General features: G+C 43.4%; 1 protein-coding gene across 1 annotated transcript; it reads right to left on the bottom strand.

The window, feature by feature from the left end:
• Positions 1-1,813: 1,813 nt before the first annotated feature.
• On the bottom strand, positions 1,814-17,752 carry LOC146139570 (uncharacterized). The gene is made up of 3 exons (XM_083391810.1): positions 17,452-17,752; positions 13,859-14,016; positions 1,814-4,668 (listed from the first exon to the last, which is right to left on the bottom strand). Exons 1-3 carry the CDS (start codon positions 17,750-17,752, stop codon positions 3,430-3,432), a joined length of 1,698 nt encoding a protein of 565 aa, XP_083247936.1. The 3' UTR covers positions 1,814-3,429.
• Positions 17,753-21,006: the final 3,254 nt, after the last annotated feature.

Raw genomic sequence — 21,006 nt, 5'->3', positions numbered from 1 at the left:
TGTATTGACGGGTTCTTTGTGAGAGATGCGTTAAGCGCACGAAAAAAACTTAACAAATCAATACAAAAACTTAAAATTTTGGTCTCTGGCGAGATTATATTGACCTTCCTGATGCAATTGAAAAATATTTAGACGAATTCGGCGCTAGACTGTAAACTTAAAATTCCATCTCACGTGATCGCCATATTCTACTGGTTGTTCGTCTCTTTAGGACATAAAAAGAATTTGGCTTATTTAGGAGAAATTGGAAATCAGCATTTATCAGCATTATTTTTTTATTATCTTGGCAAAATCAGTCAGTTTAGGGCGAACCTTCTTAAAGCACGGGTCACAAATGAGACCTTAATCTATAAAAACGCAGATGAGACATAAGTTTAATTACGTATTAATATAAAAGCAAAAAGTTGGTTCTGCTTAAGTCTTATTGTCCTTGATTGATGATATATATGTTTTTGAAACGATTTGATAGATATTTTAAATCAAAACCAAACAAAGGTAACCAAGTAATAGAAACTTATGTTTTCTCCGAGTCAAAAAGAAGCTTCACCGTGAAAAAGATACGTTTTTCAGCACAGTTTTCAACAGCGGGACCATATTACAAAAATGATTTACCATTTATTCATTGCTGCACTATTTAATAATATCTCGTTATTTTAAAAGTACATGTGAGCCATTGAAAAAAAATTGCGTTGTGATCTGTTGGTGGCTATCTCTGACCTCATGTGAAATCCTTATAACTCAACTCGCTTTTTTCTCAACGACTTCAAGTTCTCTCCAAAAGATTTAGAAATCTCACTCACAAATTACCATTATCGGCTGTTCTGGGTCCCGCCTTTAACGCTATGCCTTCGGAAAGGCAAAATATCGGCGAAAATAGTGGTTACAGAACGGGTTACGACTTATGGATGACTAGCCAAGTCCGAAAACGCTAATGAAACCCGATCAAATTATCTTGTTTAACATTTCAGACTCCAGCCAAGCCGAAAGGCGCACGAGCGCTAATTAATCCAAGCGCTGTCTAAACAGATTAGAAATCGAATTGCTAATTTGATTTGCTTCTAAATCGTTCTTACGCTTTGTCTTTTACCTTTCGTGTTAGGTTATTAATCCTTGGAGGAAAAGTGAATTAATTAGTGAGATCAGAACGGTACTTGGGGGATCATGTTTTGCGAAGACCAGCTATATTTGTTACTATAACACCTGTCGAAGCTTCAGTTGTAATTTTAAATGCAAATTTAGGTATCACTTAAAACACTGATTAGAGCAGTGGTTCTCAACCTTTTTTCTTTCGTGGCCCATTTACGTTGCAAAAAACTCTGTGGCCCAATAAAATTTTTATGAAAGAAAAACCTGTAAAATAGGTTTAGAACAAAACACAGCAGAACATATTTCAAATCAGATTATTTATTCAACCGTGCATTAGTGAGATAGAGGCTGAACAATAAATTTACAGTCATTTTTTAATTCAGCCAAAGCCATTATTATTATAAAATTAAATATAGTAACACAAATGAAACTAAATCTAGCTTTTTTAAATGGTCTGTGGCCCACCTCAAATGTTCGTATGGCCCACCAGTAAGCCATGGCCCAGTGGTTGAGAACCACTGGATTACAGCCTTTTACACGTCTTATTCGCAAAGTGTTCTAATTATTAATTTAACTTAAATGTTATTTCACTTGCACTTAATAATATGGTAGGCCTACTAACTTCGTTTTTCCCCTCTGGAATTGGTCTCACCACAAATTTGCTTGTTTTAAAACGGAACTTTATTCATATAGGTAAAAAGCTCACAATGCAAACAAACATGACACATGATAAAGTAGGTTATAAACGTAAAAAAGGAACCGGGCGCATATTTGGTTGAAAAAGGCACTTGAAACAAGAACGTAAACAGGCTTGAAGAAAAGGCACCAAAGCAGAGCACAAAATATGAAACCAAGACATTTATGTAGGAAAATGTTGGAACGATATAAAACGCAATTAATCAATATTAAAAAAAAAACATTATCCCCATTATTTCCATAAAGGCAATGGCATAGATAGAGGTTGGGATACCTTGGAATTTATTATCTTTTCCCAAAATACGCCCCTTATTTTTTTAAATTTGATTGTGGCAATTTTAGTATGGCTATATGGCACATTGGGCAAAGCAAGCGTGCATGGTAAAAATATTTAAAACGCTAACGTATACCCTTATAGTATTTGGCAAATATCAATATTATGGCATAGCATTTTTTGGGATAGACATATAACAGCTACAAAGTTATCTAGGGGTAGGCAGTGCCCATATCAAACAGCTACTGGACTTTCTATTATGCGTTTCTCTACCTACATACTCTACATGGCTTGGTAAATTCCTGCGTTATGCGAAAGCGTGCAATACATTATATAAGGACATTGGTGCGAGACACAAAACAAAATGGAAGAGGTAAACACAAAAATAAAATGCAGCAATAACAACAGACGCCGCCATTTTGGGGATCCAAAAATCGTTTGCTGTATTTTTAAAATAAACAACGGATAATGTGCCGAAAAACTGTATCAAAACCGTTTAAATTTGTTGATAATTTGCTTGCAAGTGGTCACGAAAACAATGAAATTTAAATTCTCGCTGTGTAGGGCAAACATTATGTTACAAACACAGGTTGAAAAGTAATGTAAAGCATAGGAAATTATTAAGTGCGATTTATAACATAAGTCTTTCAGAAAGTATGAAAAAGACAAAGGAAAACTACAAAGACGTACGGGAAGAGTTGTGTCTCGATATAAGTAAAACTCTTAGTGGCTACCTTTGCTTGTTTCTGGCCGATTACTTGCTAGGCATTACCAAGACTAAGTTGTTATTAATCAAATAGCAAGATAAACACTACCAGTTACCAATGTGACATCACAGTGGAAAGGTTGCTGCGTCTGGTAACTAAGATCGAAACATGTGCAACTTTCACAACAGAAAATGTCGATTAGTATGTCTTTGATTGTTCTTCAAGAAGAAAATGAAACAGAAAAATTTGTATTTTAATTGAACTGAATTAAGCTTAGAATTATGGTTTCGGTATATATGAATTAGTGGCGACGCACCATTTAAATAACAACGATTGTGGGTCTGGTTTACTAACGGTGTGAATCAGCGATAAATTCTGCATGAAAATAATGTCAGGCCTGGTTCACACACCATATAAATGACGAGAAGAGTTAGCCAGATTTTTATTTTATGCAAACCAGCGGCGAACTGGTAAATTTAAATCTGATTATGCTAAGCGCATCATGAAATAAAGCAGATAATGCATCTGGTTCACATACCATACTAGCTAGTTATTGAAATAATCGTTGGTCTGGTCTCCACACCACACAGACCAGTGGCGACCGCGTTATGAGAGAATGTGAATATGGTTCAAGTACCATACTAATGAAGGGGACATTGGTCTGGTTCATGCACCATACGAACCAGCAGCCACTTCGCTGTGGAAAGGGTGGTGTGTCTGGTGGGGGTCGTGCGGGTGCGAGTAGAAGCGATGGTTCTGATGGTGGTACTGGTGGTGGTGATGGTGTGGTGGGTGGTTGTAGTGGTCCGAGTGCGTGTAGTGGGGGTTGGGGTTGTTATGGTGCATGTACGCCGCTACCATAGCAACGGCGGACGTCGGGGAACCACCGCCGGCCCCACTGGAGACGGGGAAGACGTTACCAGGGGCTGGGGCGTAGGGGTGAAGCTTGTGTTCCTTCGCCTTGACGCGCAGCGAGGCTATGGCGGTGCTCGACGACTGGTACTTGTCGTTGTTAGCAGCGCCGCTGTAGTCCTGGACGCGACCCAAATGGAGGCTGGGGTGGTATGACGTCATCACGGGGGCTTGCTGTCCGGGTGAGGACTGCGGAAAGGGGTGAATGGCGGGGCGGTGAACTGGGGAGTATTCGGGGCGGTAGTGGGGGTAGGCGGCGTGCTGATCTTGGTACATGTCGTTTACAGACCCTTCGCTGCCAGAAAGCATGCTCAAGTCGTGGGGTCGCATGTGGTGCTGCGAGACAGGGTGGGGGCTCATTAGGGGTGAGGGGTGACCGCTGCTTGAGGTGGACCGCCTCTCGTTGGGGTTGGCGGCGGGCTGGTGGATCTTGGCCCCGCTGGACGGCATCCAGCTTGTGTACGGCATCATCATGTCCTGGCTGGCAGCGTACACATCGCGCGGCTCCGAAGGGCTGTCAATCACGGCAGCCGAGGACTCGTTAAAGAACTGTGCAACAGAGTCGTCGGTTTCGGTCTTTGCGATCGGGTCGTAAATGGCCTCGGGGCGCGCTTCGACGTCCGCCGGGTTTGCGCGATCGCTTTCCGGCGGAATCTGCTCGTCTCCCCCGGACACGGCCGCCGACGCAGCCACCGGCTCCGGCTGCTTCTTTTTCGACTTCTTGCGCTTTCGTTTCTCCGGAGCCTGGCTGGAGGTTTTTTCGCCGCTTGTCTTCTGAGAGGATTTCGAATCGACCTTTTCCGATGTCGGGGGGTCTTTGGAGGGGTCGGGGTCGGCAACGGGGAGTTCAGTCGCCGAGGTCGCTGTTGTTGTCTTAGTCTCAGATTCAGGCTTGTCGTCAGCGGCGCTTTTTTCGCCCGATTTCACTGCGTTGTTCTTGGACTGCATCTTCAGCTGTCTTCGCAGCTTCGCTCGGCGGTTTTGGAACCAGACCTGGATGGAAAATATTCGTTTGAGGTTTTTGGTCGAATAAAATGTGATGGCTAATAAACATTTTATATCAAAAAACACTAATAAAGTCGCGTTACATCAAAGTATGAGCTTAGTAACAGAATCTTGGCCTCCAACAAAACACATTGCATAGCTGACGGATTTTTCAAATGTTTTATAAGATTTTTCAAATATTTTAATATCTTGAGAAGCGCGTCGCTTTGGAAGCTGAATATGGCGTTTACTTGGCGTAATGCATATCTTATGTTATAAGTTTTAATATCTTGTTGGTTGATTTTTGTTCGAAGCGGTGCGCTTCTCAAGCTATTAAATCGAAGTATTTTATGTTTTACTTTATCTTTAGCCCAATCGTCTAGTTAAAAATATCGGACTGATTTGGGCGTTTCAAACACAAAAAGATGTACCAGCGTTTACACAACATCCAGAAATGAGCATTTGTTAGTATTTTGACCTTGAAAAACGACTATAAGGTTGTCGATCGAAACTTTAAAACACAGGTCAGCGCGTCCTTATTACGCAAAGTTACTTGACAAACTTTTACCTGCTCACATAGTTTACGCATAACAGCAACCGCAGTATTATTAGTATAGTGTTGGTAACCTTGCCTTAAAGCTTAAAGAGGTAGACTGCATACAAATTGCAAAGCGTAATGGGCCGAAGAAATAGTATAGTTTGCGCGGCCAGCGAATGGCAAAAGCGCCATTAGGCCCGCCACGGTTAGTTGACTTGCATAATGGCGCGGGGCCTACGCTTAACCGGGTGAAAATAGCGGGTTAATCAGCTTATCGTGGCAGCCCGGGCTCAGTTCGAACAAGGAAAAGTGGCGGGAGCCCGAATGCGCCTTCTCGTAATCGGATCGACTCGCCCGTCTAGTGGCAAGCAGCGATTACCGGGGTTTCGCGTTACCCCAGGGGGCAAGAAAACGGGGGCCCACTCGTCGTCGGGTCCGTGGGGTTAGAAAAACAAGACCCCTGTCCCCACGTTGAACCGCGGGACCTTTGCCACCGCTCGGAGACACGGCAGCGTTGAGCCGCGTTCCTAAACGGTCCCAAAACATGGCAGTCGGGCATTGGCATTCTTACCGCTTGTTCTCGTTTTGATCCGCTCGCCTCGCCGCCGAATTTAGGCAACAGACGCGAGCGGCCATGCGGAAATTTCAAAGCGCCCGAAAGGCGGCGGCGGCCCGGTTCCCTCCCCCCACCGCTGTTCACGACCTGTCGGCCTCGTTTCGGCGAGCCCACTTTCGCTTGTAGGGGGGCGGGGTACATTGGGGGGGGGGGGGGGGGGGTAGGTGGCGCAACGCGATGAGACGTTTTGGGAAAATGTCGTCGGTGGCTAACAACTTTTTTTTGACATTTTTTGGTTCAGCTTTTAATGTTGAATCATGTTCCTTGTGTCGGTGTACTATTTGTCATTCAACAGTGGCACCTGATTTCCAAATATGGTATATGTCCGCTTTTAGATCAGTTTGGAATTTCTGAACCCATACCAATACTTTAAGTGCACCAAATGGGATAAAGCTTAACTTTAACTGTCCGTAGTTTGTTTTAAATAATGTTTAATGATTTCAGCACGAATCGATATCGCTTTGAGCAATTTGCAAATTATTGAAAAGAAACCTTCACTCCAAAAGCGACAATTGCAACTAAAAATCGCTGTTAAGAAACGCGAAGAACTCTTAAAGCGCATGTTGCATCAATCAGCGCTCTTCACTGCGACAGCTTTGCGGCTGGTCATCGCCAAAAGCAAAAGGGGGTGATGGGGTGAAGTTAAGTGGTTCGGGCTAAGATGGACCCTGGTGTCACGTATTTACGTAATCCTACACTGTTGCTAACCACCTTTTTCGAAAGCGGATCTTCGACTAAATTGCGAAGCTTTCATTAATCTGCTACCGTACAGCAAATAGCGATCATTCTTGGTTCAAGTCAGTACTGTGAACGTTGTAAAATAACAAAATATAAAATGGCGATTTGCTTTCTCTTTAAAAAGGCAAAGTTACTCCTAATGTTAAGAAATAGGTAAATGTACATTCACAGCCTCATTGTCTATAAACAATGAAGTTTTCTTAGCCTGTTAAGTTTTTAGTAACATCTTTGTTTCACTTGTACATTTTGAATAAACTTTTTGTGCCTGAAGTATACTAACTATGAAAAACTAAAAACAATTTGATTGACGGCTAAACGCTCCGACTTGGGCGACTGGCAAAAATTCCGAAATCCGATTTCCGGACTGTACCTACAGACTTCCGCTGGTGAACCTGTCCAAAAGAGCTTTCGCGGAGAAGTTTGTTTAGATTTCAAAACCTTTGGCGGCGAAGGGGGTCGCATAGTTTTCGAGCGACCTCGAAGCTTTTCCCACCATTTTTCATTTCCAATGAGCCTTCGCGGAGCCTCAAATAGCGTTTTTGGCATTCACCAATTATTTACTTAAACTGTAGGACTGGCTTGACTGGAGCTAATAGGGGTCAAGGTGCATGGGTGCGCGGCCCCCCGAAGAGATTAATTGGGGGTAGTTTTAAGAAAATGGACCAGAACCGTTGTTAAAAACTTTTTTATACGACTCGTGTAACTGTGGGTCGCTCTGTTTGTTTTTGTAAAAAACGTGGGTAATTCAGATGTGTGTGAAATATTAATACGTTTCACTCTTTTGTTAATCTGTTGAATTTTGCAGCATAATGGTTAAACGTTTTAGTAGAACAATTTTTTTTATTGTTGGTAAGTTAATTTTATTTTTTATAATTCTAGTAAAATCTTTAGACATGATAAATAATCGAAATTCATTACGCCCGCGAGTTGATGACTAATACATTTACGTATTCGTGCGTTTATGTGCTTTACAAAAAACTTTGCGGTTTCTTTACCCGTGTTTGTCGCGCCGCTATTGTCCATATTAATCATTACCAAAATATATTTCCTTGAATGGAACGCGAGTGTCACGTAATTTATTATTTCCCGGCGCGCGCTCAAAGCAACTGTCGGCGGTTCAACCCACAACAGCCGCGCCCGAGCAGCGCCCAGTCGCATTGCCTGAAGAGCAGGATTATTATTTATTTACTCGGAAGTGGCGAACTATTACGCCGATTCGGCGACGGGGAAGTGATTACGAGCCAACAATGGCCTTGACTTGGGCGAACACGACGCACAAAGACGCGATGGCATTCCATTGTAGCGTGACCCACACAATATGTCGCTTTATCGCGCTGCCCGCAGCGACCCGCGCAGCTGCTACAACAATTTCCAAGATCGGGGGCCTAATTAAACGCAACATTTCCGCCCGTGGCAACGCGCCGCTGCGCTTTAGTCGCTAATTGGCCGCGCCGTTCGACTTCGCGAACCGGTTTGGGAAAATTCGGCAACTTCCGCGGGCGATGCGCATCTGAAAGCCGGCCGATCGCGTTTGCCGTGGCCGATGTTCCGGCTGCCTGGCGGTCAATGCCGCCCGCGCATCCGCCGCCTCACAAAGGCGACCGGCGTCGACATCGCCGCTTTCTTTAGAGCGCAGCCGAGCGACGGCCGCATTACGACGGAATAAAGACGCTATTTAGCGCCCCGGATAAAGCAAACAAAACTTCCGCGCGCGATCAGGCGCTGTGGCAATTTCTTTGGGTAAGACGTAAAAAGTTTTGTCCCTTTGAGGGATTTTACGCGGGGTGTCAACCTCCAATATCCGTTGCCCAGTGTTCTCGTATAAACGGCCCCCGCCCTTTAATTCAATTTGTTTTAGACGGTGAATTATAGTAGGGAAATAAAATGAGCTACTGTGGGATAATGACAATGCAATTTCTGACGAGAGAAAGTTTCCAGGTGTTTGAGCGGAAGTTTAACAGATGTTCTTTTAATATCGAGTTGATATCAATTGTAATAAGACTGACTTTGAATTTCGCAGGACCCTGTCGATGTAAATTGCAGTGGTTGGTCGACGAATGTCAAAAAGGGCTAATGTGTAGTTTGTTTGTCGTGCTTTTTTTTTAATTTAAATATAGCAAATCAAGTGTATCGGTTGTAGAAAAAAATAGTTAGTAAATATTCTGGAATTGTTTTGCTATGATATGTTATAGGCACACGCGCATTTTATTTTTTAAGACTTATTGCATTTCGCTACTCAATCACGTCGATTCATGGAACAAAACAAAAAGTAATTTTGTATTAATAAAAATTTAAAATTTTTCGCTTATTTAATATTTAAATAATATGATCCGATATTACATAGTTTTAAAATTGACGTTTGATCGAAGAGCAATTGTATTTACAACAAAACAGTTGCTTAACCGGGATAAATATGATAAATCTATATTTGCACAATAAAATATTATTAAAATTAGCAGGTGAGGCTTTTTAAAAGTTTAATCCTTCCCAACCAAGCGACGGTAAAACATAATGAGCATGCTTGCTCAACAAATCTAACATATTCAGAAAATATCTTGAGATCTAACATAATTTTTGAAACCATATATAGATTTATCAACTTCGTTAATTCGTGATTAATGTGGCTGAACCGTTGAGGTATAGAAAAAGGTGGCAAAAGTTAGTCATGCCAAGTCGCATTTTTTATTTTAATTCCTACATTACATCGATAACCTTGAACTTCATGAGTATATTCCAGCTATATGGCAACTCAACGCATTTAAAGTTTAACCAGGGCGGAAATCACCCTACATGGGAAGGAAAGTAGTGGATCAAAAACATCGCGTAAAAAATCGCAACCGAGTGGTTTATTTCCAACAGGCACACGGCAATTTGCGGCTTTAAGAAATCCAATTACGAGCTGAAACGATTCATTTTCGACGCGCAGCAGCCCCAAGGCGCGAGAACCGAACTTGTAACCGCCTGTGACAAGCCGCAAATCGGCTAATCAAATTGAACCTATAAGCCATAAGGGAAAGCGGGGTCTGACTTCGGGATTAAGCAGGCGACAGAGCGCGGCAGGTCAAATTAACTGCGTAATCTAGTTAGAAAGCACCTTGGCGCGAGCTGTCCGACAGAAATAATCGAATTTCGGTTAATTAGAACTGGTCGGGAGAGATAGAAATCGACATGCCCGCTTTATCTTAACTCTATACTGCTGCTGGTGCTAGTTCTGTACAACAGGCACTTCGACAATTACCCCGGTCCGTCGTGGCCCATTGACAAAATTGACACCCTGGGAACACAACAAGTAAGAGTGCAGAGAGCAGACATAAAAAGATTAAGCGCGGACCCCTTAAAATTTCTCACAGACCTCCAGGCCAGGAATCTGCGGACCCCAGTTTGAGATCAACACTAGTCTAATCAGATAGGTAATATCAAAATGTTGGTAAATTACATCTAGAAAACGACCACAAGCCACTTCATTGATCTGCCAAAATACACAAATTAGGTAAAAACAACCTGTTTTTATCATTATATTTTTGGATTTCTATTGAATACAGTTTGTGAATGTTGTCCAATTCAACTTAACTTCTACAAATCACTCAGAAAAATCATCGTAAAACCCACAACCGCAGTGTACTTTCACAATCGGGCCAAAACGACCATTTCACACGGCCATTAACTTGAAATAAAGGGTGGTGGAATTCCAACTTCTCATGTTAAATTAAACTGAAAGTGGAGAAAAACCGAGGGTGACTACTTTCGGTTGCCAAATACTGGGTCAAAAGTGTTTTGTTGTTGTGAAGAGGCCATTTGTATCTATAACGAGCACGTTTCAAAACAACCCCCGCTGCGCGCATTCAGGGGTCGCCTTTTCTGTTTTATAAGGGCACTTGACGGAGGGTCTGCCTTTGGAAAGGGGCACAATGGAAGTCGCCCGATGATCTCACGACCCCGGGCTATGGACGCCACCGTAATAGATACTTTCCCGTTTTCCCGCCGGGCGCCCTTCTCTTTTCCAAGCGGACAGAGTGGAAAGTGGCGCAAATTCGATACAATTGTTGGCTGACGGGTTTAGGGGGGAGGGGGGGTTCTGCTGACCAAAACAAAGGGCGCGTTTAAACAACAGCGCACATATGTCCGACCCTGGCGAAATTCCCGCTGCCGCACACAACGAGCACGGGCTGCGTGTCGCCAACTCGATACTATAATCAGGCCATTGAGCGATCCGGAAAAGACTGAGTGTAGCTCTCCCAGGTGAGCGACGGATGACAAACAGAAAGCGGCAACAAAGCACATGCTGGAAAGTCAGGAATGAAAATTGGGCGACAAACGACTTTCCAGCGTCGCTACGATGCCGGAAGACGTTTGTCACACGACGTACCCGCGCTAATTACGGCCTTGGGTTACGCGCGCGCCATTTTACTCCCCTTCTTGTCAAATTAACGAAATAACAGATTAATTTCGCTGGGCAACGGATTAGAAGCGACGCGCCAAAGGCACGCTGTTTAAATTAACCCGATTGGAAAGGGGCGGTTGGCGGAATTCTGGCCTGACGCTTGGTTTCAGCCTGATTGGCAAAATTGGGTGTAATTTTTTAAAGGGGTTTCGCCGCTACTTGTCGTAATTCAAGTTTTACATTGGAAACAGGGGTTAAATGTTAACTAATTCATTGCTGACCCTTCAATGGTGAAATGAGGTCTAATTTAGCACCTTGTTATCTTATATACGGATTTTTGCACTGCTAATTCAATAGCCTCTCCTCTAACCTTTCAGACAACACCAACCTTATTCGCTTGACAATAATACCACAATCAGAGTTAAGACAGATCCTTAAATTATACGTGTACAAATGGTAGTTAATTTACCAAACCTTTGTGACTGCGTTTTTATTTAGGGAAATATAGTTATATTTTTTTATTGAAAAATGAAAGGCAAGCTGGTATGTAAAGTTAACCCCTGTCATTTAAGTAAAAATAAGTAAAGGCTCTAAATAGATTGCATACACAATTGAAAAGGACGACAAATGCGTGTAAAGGTTCGTTTCAGCGATTCAGGTGTTACTCAAAATGCCTTAACTATAACTAATTAACAATATATATTTTAGCAAATAAACCAAAATGGAGTTCAAAAAGGGTCACGGAACTTTTAGTTTTTTAGGCTGAACTATTCACGGCAGCAGCCCATCAGTTTCTTCGCCATAAAAATCGACCCATAGCACAGACAGCAGCGGTCTCCCGTCAGCCGTGAAAATCGCGCACCTTCGACGAAAAACAAAGCGCGCTTCAAAGTTGCGCCGTATTTAACGTGCAAATAAACAGCTCGGGTCCTTCAAAGCCGAGCGGGATAATCGGTCGTGACTCGGCCTCGGTCCGTAAATAAATACGCAGTGTTCAGTCACCAAGGCGTTTCGGGCGGCGCCGTCGCGTTTCGGTTACCCCAAGGGGGTTAATTTTTCCCCGCTGGCCGATAAGGGGGGGGGGGGGGCGGAATTTCAGCTGGCCAAGCGCGCCGTGAGTGATTCGCCCTGTCCACCCCGTATACAGTGCCGAGAGAACGCTCTCCATCAAAGCTCGCCATTTTTGTTTCACCCCCGCCGCCCCAAGACCCAGCACGGGCACTTGACGTAATTGATTATCTTGTCACAATCGCGCTGGGTTTGCGGGGTTCGGTCGACGGCAAAAACACGGCGGCTGGGTTTGTGTTTTCTTTTTCTCCGCCGCGGCCCGCTTTTAGCGGCTCGGCTAATTGCCAGCTTATGGATGGGTGTCGGTTCCAAGCCGAAACTTGCGGAATCTCAAGTCTCGGGGGAAATACGCGCCCGAGTTTAAACGTTAGACACAAAGGACTTTTCGTCCAGGCCGCAGAAAAGTGATTTGGGCTCTGCGGAGAGACAGCCCCGCTCCGGCACTTACCGAGAACAGATTTGCCCTCTGTTCAGGCGGTTAGCCCTGACAGTTGCCAAAACAAGCCCGGGCAGCGTCGGGGCTCGCGAGGGCCGACCCGAAACCTTCGATCGTCCCCCAGGGCCGAGCGTTAGCCCTATAGAACGCTATTAGTTCAAGTAGTTCAAGTTAGGGCAGTTCAAAGGGACCGGGGGTCGGGGCCGAACGCTCGACGGCGTGTTTGTGGTGATGGCTGGCTGCTCGCTGGACTGGAAATAACGGGCCTAAGGGGGCTCGCGATACTGATCTTTCCAGGCGACCGCCCCCGCGTATATAGGGGGGAGGGATGGGGCCCGGCGTCCATCTTAGTCAACGGGCGTAATGACGCGGCATCAGTCAGGGTGCCCTAGTGTGACGTCAGCTTGTTTGGGGAGCCCGCTAACAAGTGTTTGCGCAAGAAATTTGCCGGGCCGACGCCGGCCATTTGATGATTTGTCGGCGTTTAGCCGCTTAAGTGGCCACGGATTGATGCCCGGCTCTGTCCCTATACACGCTGTTGTATTGACGACGGCGGACGCCTGTCGGTCAGGCTTGTTAGCCCCTCGTCCGAAAGCGAGCCCCTCTAATGCGCGCGCAAACTTTCGGCAGCGCTTCGCTGTTTGACTTTTTACGAGCTTCAGGCGTTTTCTGTCGCGTAAAAAGCCGCAAGCGCCATAGTGAATGTGGGACCGTGAGAGTAATTGGGTATTAAACCTGCTGGTGCCTAACCGCGCTGCGGCATTCGGTAAAGAATCGGCAACCTAATGGATAGCTATTATAGGCTGAAACTGATATGTTGTATGCATATAACAATTTTCCCCCATATAGGTAAGCAACATGAAAAAATTGGAAGAAAATGATATAATAATGTACTTATGGGGATCAAGCTGAATTTAACTTGTTGTCGATTTGCTACACACACTAAAGTCACCCTGTGGCTTAACTTTTCTTAAACAAAACAACGACACCCAATTACGGTTTTCTTTCTATTATGTCAGAAAAAGGAAGTACTTTGTTTCAGTGATTTTGAACCAAGAGTTCCTCTTAGTTGTAATCTAATTAAAGCTGTTCAGGGAGCAGTTATTTCATTGACGAGATTGTTAAAACCAGGCTATTTTTCTATTGCAGTCGTCGACTAAAGATAAATGAAAATCGTAATTGATACATGAAGCCGATTTTGCCGGTCATAAAAAAAGGAAACTATACCGCCTCACCAACCCTTTTGATTTCCTGCTATGCATGCGCCGATAGCGAAACGGTCATTGTAGTGTCGTGCTCGATAGTGGGAGCGTAATAATAGGTCACGAACCAAAAATAGTGCCACAAATCCTGTACAGTTATCGTGAGGCTGCCACGTTAGAAAGTATAAGACCGCCTTATACGCAGCGAAATCGCTTTTACCTGAATCCTGGCTTCGATCAGGTCCAGTCGGATGGCTAGCGCCTCTCTCATGAAGATGTCCGGGTAGTGAGTTGTATGGAAGGCCCTTTCCAGTTCTTCAAGCTGCCACTGGCTGTAGTTGGCCCTGGCCCGTCGCTGCTTGGAAGGCTTAGAGTCGTCTGTGAACGAAAGACACATGGTTAGGATTTAGATATACTTCAAAAGTCTTGACTGTGCACTAGTGAGTCGGCCATTTGATAACTCAGGTCGCTTTGACTGGATATGTAGTTTACTGACGCTTGATAAGCTTTAACTACTCTGCCCTTTTAAATACTGATATTAAAGCCCATTTTAACCTAATATTTAACAATACATAAGTGTTGCTTCTGTCTTATATTTGATATATGTTCCTGGAAAGTCACTGCCCCCCATGTCAAGGTTCTTTAATTATTTTGCGTCTGAAGCATTGGTACGCCTATGTTTCGAGCAGTCGTTGTCGACTTTTTTAGCCAGTAAAAAAAATTAAAAAAAAAAAACAAATTCGCAGCGCACTTTTTACAAAACATGCAATTATAATTTACAATAATCGTCCTTAACTGCATGACAAGAAACGTTAAAAATACCATTTATTTGGCTGTGAACTAATAGATGGAGTGCATTCAAGTTTCGCATGCTTGGCTGTAATCCAAATCGATTATTTTCCCATATTACTCATCGCAAACTCGCGGCACACTTCTCTCAGAGTACACAGTTCGCGGATTACGAGGTTAGGGCCACGCTGAACTAATAGTATTCGGAGCATAATGGTTGGAGGTTGTAGTAAGACGTAATAGTATTCGAATATCAGCAAGTGTATAGCCAGTCGACTGTCAGTCGATTAGTATTCGTAGATCAGTCTGACTCGTTGTTACTCAAAAGAGCAGTCTTCTGCGCAAAGACATACTTTTTCTAAATCCTGTTTCACTTACGAATATTTGTCTATTCACAAGTAGTAGATGGTTTGATTGCGCCACCATTGACTGTACAATTGCTATTTGTTAATGTTTCGAGTCGCCAGCACGCCAAAAGACAAACGATCGTCTATGTCGCAATCAATTACCGGGTTTGTTGGCGTAACAAGCCGCATAGGCGTCGTTTGTATATATACGAACGCAATGCTTTCGCTAATGTGTTTTGCGCGCTTATGGATATCGGGCGACGGGCCGCAAAACGCAAGCTATACGACCACTTACCGACTGGGCTGTTTGGGGTTCGGCGCGAACTTGGCCCTTATGCTATTTCGGGCTGCTCGAGATTTGAAAAATGACTTAAACGTGGTTTGAGACATGTCGTCGTTATTTGCACTTTCTTTTTCATAGTTGGTGTTCATCACAATGAAGTGAGCCAATAGATTGCTAATTTTACCTTCATTGCAAAATAGGAAAACCAAAGAGAACTTATAATTCGTCAAAACTAAAAAAATAAAGGCATATCTCACGATAGTTTTTAAAAAAAAGTTTTAAATGTTGTTTATGAGACTTTTTTTATTAAGTTATTTTTACGTGCATTTTACAAAGAGGTATAGCCTTTATTCGAAATAGGTTGACAAAAAGACAAGTTATGCAGGTTGTTATTCTATACCCAATTTAGTATCTGGTAAAACTTCTTTTCAAAAACAAAAAGAAAATATTTTGCAGCACAACGAGAGAAGGGCAAGGTAGAAAGTTATCCTATGGACAAGTTCATTCGACAATAATTTTGCTAATATTGGATACATTTGTTGGAAAATATAGGCACAAGTCGTTCTTTAATTTTTTATTTTGAATCACCACGCGATTGATTTCACAATAAAGTACAACACGCATAACTTGACTCATAAGACTAAAATAATAGCTTGGGTAACCTAAAATATATAATATGGACGTTTAAGTGAGATCCAGGAAAAAAAATGAATATAATTTAATAACTGTTAGAGAAGTGTGGAGAATTGATTGTGATCCGAACGTTTGTTGACGGAGGAAACACGCCTGTGAGGATCGGAATGGATTATAGGGAATTTCATCTTAAGCCGAGCGAGATGAAACAAAAACAGTTTTGTCGAGTTCTCCAGCCTTTAACGTTTAAACCACAGAGAAAACCATCTTTTCTGTTGTTTTAGCCTTAAATAAGGCATTCAAATTTAAAAACCGTGATTAAAATTATTTTAAATGATCACAATTTTTGCAAACATAATTTGAGATTTCCATCTGGCATAAAGTTGTAACTCAGTGGCAAAATTAAATAAATTAAAACAAGGCTATGGTTTCACAAAAATACTTTAGTATTAATACAGTTTTTTTAATCAACTTTGTGATCTCATAATACAGGCGAACGACTCCTTGAAATTTAAAGAAATGCAAATCATTGAATTTGAAATAAATCCCCAAATTTGGCACGATGTTTTCATGTCCGTTAGTTTTCTTTTGTAAAACATCGCCTTGCGCTTATTACAAACCCAAAATGAGAACAAACATAATAATAATTAAATCAGATCTAAAAGGCTTTATGAGAAATCAAAAAAGATATGAAAGCGGTGTTCGTGTAGAACATTTTTTTGTCAAACGCTATTATCCGTTTATATACATCGACCGTGAGAAAATCTAGCAAACGGGTTTACAAAAAATAAATTATTGAATTTGAGTCAGTCACGCTTTTCGGGAATCTAAAACAAACCAGCACACATGGGGCCTCCAAAACTCTGTAAAGCTGTTTTGTTGAAACTCGCTTCGCTGCAATTCCACTATACACATTCCGACGCCAAGTGTACAGTAGACCGCGGCCTATATCGCATAGTTTTCATGGGAAATAACGATCGTTAAGTCTGGGATCGACTGCCAAAAAAGTAAAAGCAAAGGATTTCAGTTTTGATGTATGACTTCAGCACCGGAAACAAATGTATGATCAAGTATATTTTTAATAATCCAAGCACCCCGGCGATTTAATCCAATAGCTATACAGTATACTTATAGACAGTTAAGTAATAATAAATTACAATTTCTATTTTTTTGCGTATACTGTAACAATTCTAAGTCAATTACTCGCACTAGGAACGACCACTCCCATTTTAGTTAACCGGACTGTGTGCGGTAATGTCACCATGCAATGCCTAATGCAGGTTGGCTGTTTAAATTTTAATTTAAGATATACAGCCACAAATTAAAGAAACGAGTATAACCAAGGCACAGTACTCGCTACTCGATGAAGCAAATTGTTTAAATAATACACTAGAGCCGCCTAATGGTAATTCTGCAATTATTTGTTCAAACATAGTCATAAAGGTTTATTTAAAAAAAATGCTCCACCAGGCAACATTTCAACGTACGAAAATTGCCCCTAGTAATTGCTTAACCTTTCGGCAGAATGTACCAGATAAATCCAATCAGGATGAATAAATAAAAAAGTACGTAAGCAAGCCACGTTGAGTAAAAATTAGAAAAAGTCGATAAATTAACCATAATGTTATAGAGGTCGTTGTATAGCTCAACGGAGTCATACTACTGAATTTTTGTTCACGTTCCGAAATCATATTATTTGTTCTCCCTCTTCGAAAGAGTTTCCTTCCCTACTCGCACCCGTATACTTGTACTATTACTCACCGTAGTTGGCGCTGTACTCGCTGCCGACGCCTGCGAAGCCTGCCGCCTGCGAGGCCATCATGAGGGCTTGCTTGCAGGGGTCGGAAGGCACGTAGTTCTGCAGAAAGCCGTCGTACGAACCGTACATGGCTGCGGCCGCAGCTGCCGCGTGGTTGCCGACGTGGTGGGGGTAGTAGTTCTGGGGGCAGCCGGCGCCGCTTTGGCCCGGGGAAGGGGACAGGGGGAAGCCGGTGGGCCGGTGGTACAGGGGCGGGGGATACGTCATCATGGAGGAAGGGACCAGCGATTGGGGTCCGTACATGATGCTAATGCTTAACGATTATATATCTTTGGAGAACTCTTGTGCTGGGTTGAAAGTCGACCGAGTGCAAAATGGCGGCCCTGATTTGGCCAGATAGTTGCCGACAACTGGACTACAAGTTACAATGGCGCCTTTTTGTGCAGATTTTGCTCGGTGTCGTATGCCGATAATCGGTTCCCCTAAGGCGAAAAATATCTGAATAAAAATATAAATGTTCAGCAGGCTGCTTTTTTGAATAAAATATTAGGTGGTCCTTTTTGCTGAATTCTAAGTGTCATCTCCTGGATGACTAACGCCGAAACAACCCAGAAGAAGATATATTTAGAATGTAAAAAACACGGCCGATAGAATGACTCAGAAATATTTAAAGAAATAAAAACCTGAAGTATATTAATATTAAATACGCCAAAACAAATTATTAAATATAAATTCCTGTGTTTTATAACTTCACCATCTTATTCTTCCCAACGCTTTTAAAGTGAACGTTTGAAAAATGTATGGTGAACTATCGCATTTTCATTTTTATTTCTTCAAATATTGTGTATTTCTAGTTTTCCACTTTTGTGATAAAGAATAATTTTCCACTGTGTCCACTCCATTTGAATCCGTTAAAAAGTGCAACATACTGGCAGACCAAATGGCAAAACTGCAGCTGCCATTTATGTTGGTCGCTGCATGAAATAATAACAAAGCCTTGCAAAAGCTGGCGTACGTTTCACACTAAATGTAATTCAATTTTTTTCAACCTAACAATCGCACGCCTTCCAGTAAAACTATTTCTAAACTCAAACTGCATCGGCGATATGCCTGTATCCTCCACCAATGGGGCAGCGCCAATATGGCTTTAATCTCAACGAAGTAATTTATTCGCCTTTGCGTCCCTGAGCCGCCGTCAACGCGCAAACGAAAGTGTGACGACGGAGCCCGATTAGATTAGCACTGGCAAAGGTCGCGCTGGTGCTAGTCTGGTGCGCTCGAGTCTCCCAGCCTCAAAAAACGGCCGGGAAAAAAGGGGGGCTGCTATAGCGTCTAGGCGCACAGTTCAACCTCGCCAGGTCGCTAAGAGAACTGATCAGAAGTTTTACTATTAATTGCCGGGCCGCGATCCGATTGGGTTTGTGGCTGGCGACTGGGGCTCTTTGTTACCCAGGGGGCACTTTGGGGGTGCGCCGATTGGGTTACGGGGTGTATAGTTGGCTGCAGCTGTACCAATCGCGGTGCCCCGCAATAGGTTGGCGAGATACACAAAACCGCGATTGACCCAAGTCGCTATTTGAGCGCGCGCACACAAAGAAACCCCGACCAAAAATATGCGCCGTTCTGAACTGTACTCTTACCGCCATGATACCCGTTATCGACAGGTGGCATTATTGTATTTTAGCCTATAGGCTTTTGATGGACAGCGGTTTCGTGTTAGCTGTTCATATGAAATGATATTCGCTGCTTGTTTTCTGTACAAAAGCCTTGACAATATAACCGCTTCTTTCAACTTTTAGACGCAACAACATATATTATTGACATTTTTATTTATGATACATTTACGCATTTTATGTTGTCGGTCAGTTATGGCTTGATCGTGCAATAAACACAAAAATAAAAATAAACATAAACGTAATAAACTCGAAAGTGCTCTTCTTGGTCATTAAACCTTCTAGCCTTGACTCCAAACACCAACAAACTTCGTAATTAAAAACAATCTGGTCCAGGTTATCGTATAATATATTAACGCTGATATCTTTCTCTTAAATTTAGGAGATTGGGAGAACGTTTCCAGAGCGACTTTCAAGTGACGTAACGTCGGGCGGAGTGTCGCGACTTATCGTTCTTGGCATTGTGACGCGGGCAGCGCCAAAGTGTTTCGGCCTTGACCCTCGCTAGGGGCCAAAAGGGGGAGGGTTAAGCGAAGGGCGGCCCTCGAGAGGGGTTAGCTCCGACCTGCCTTTTCGCGAGCAGACCGAAAAAGACACAAACAAACACAAAACAAGCGCACCTGCGTTGCTATAGCGCAACAGCGAAGGCGGCTGCTCGGTCCATAGGCATTGCATAAAGCCGGGCGCGCTCTATTGAGGACAACGGGAGCGTTAACTAATTTCCGCGCATATAAACGCCCAGGATTTCGTCCGGGCTTTCTCCTGTCCAGCAGTCGCTGCTGGCAAAAACCTTGTTCTCCTTAATGCGATGCAAATCCGTCGGAACGTCGCGAGCCGAACCGTTGTAGCGCATATTACTGGAAGCGAACATATGCTGGTTTGACTTGGCTGGACGCTTGTGCAATTGTTTGGACACTGTTTGAAGGAACGTATTTTCGGTGGTTACCAACGTTAAAACAACGATTCAAAGAGGATACACTTTTGATGGTTAACAAGGACAAAAAGATTTTTGAAAATAAAAATATTTTTTGTTTTCGCCTATAGTTTGTTCTTATACCCAATTTGTTATAAGCGGTGCAAAAATCGTCCAAATCAGGCTATAAGAAAAAAACCCTACACAGTGTTTGCATCGTGCACTTAGGTTAGTTCACTGGTTTTCTTTTCTTTTTTTTCTTGGGACCCAGAAGCTTTTATTGCCACAACATTCTGAACGCGATCCATTGGCCATTTCGACAAGCTTTTTCGCCCGATAGCGACGTCACAATGGCGTGACGTCACGGTCAGGAGGAAACTTATCAAAACCGTATCGGACAGGGGAGGGGGTGCCGCGTAAAGCGATGGGGCTTAGGGGGCGTCGCGGACAAGTTCACCAGTACCGGGCCTAAGTAATCGAATTAGGCCACCTCGCGCCGGCCTTGAGTTAAATCACTGTTTCCCAAAATGCGGCTGCAACAAAAACATTCCCCTCGTCCCAGTGGGCCGAGGCTATATAGACCGCGACAAGCTCGGCAAATAAATCATGCCATTGTGAGCGGCCGTGCGGCGGCAAAATACACAAATAAAAAGTGCGCTAAACAGTTTACTGGGGGAGGGGTTGGCAGAGTATACAGCCCGGGCGTATTTGCCAGGGCACATCTGCGCGCACGTTAAAGAAAGAGCGGGTCGCGGCGGGTGGTCCTGAAAACTCGAACCACGGCCGGCGGCCACAGTTGCAACTCGCCGAACAAAGTCGCTTGTTTACTTTTTGTACTTCCGCAGATTCGTAAGCGGTCCATTTCCGACGTCCCCGAACCGCTGCGACCCAAAAAAACTTACGGCGCGAGGTATTTTTCTAAGGGGGGGCGCGGACTTCCTTTGCGAAATAAGAGGCGGCGGGAGGATTTG

Source organism: Ascidiella aspersa, chromosome 6 (assembly GCF_963924565.1).
Source record: "Ascidiella aspersa chromosome 6, kaAscAspe10.2, whole genome shotgun sequence".
NCBI classification, from domain to species: domain Eukaryota; kingdom Metazoa; phylum Chordata; class Ascidiacea; order Phlebobranchia; family Ascidiidae; genus Ascidiella; species Ascidiella aspersa.
The sequence above is the reverse complement of the archived record's forward strand: the minus strand, read 5'-3'. Positions and strand labels throughout refer to the sequence as shown.

Excerpts from the sequence above, each read along its gene's own strand:
- LOC146139570 (XM_083391810.1), bottom strand. The coding sequence starts at position 17,752 with ATGTACGGACCCCAATCGCTGGTCCCTTCCTCCATGATGACGTATCCC. Across the intron at positions 14,017-17,451 it reads CGAGTACAGCGCCAACTACG|ACGACTCTAAGCCTTCCAAG; the intron begins GTGAGTAATAGT and ends TTTCGTTCACAG. Across the intron at positions 4,669-13,858 it reads TGATCGAAGCCAGGATTCAG|GTCTGGTTCCAAAACCGCCG; the intron begins GTAAAAGCGATT and ends TTTTCCATCCAG.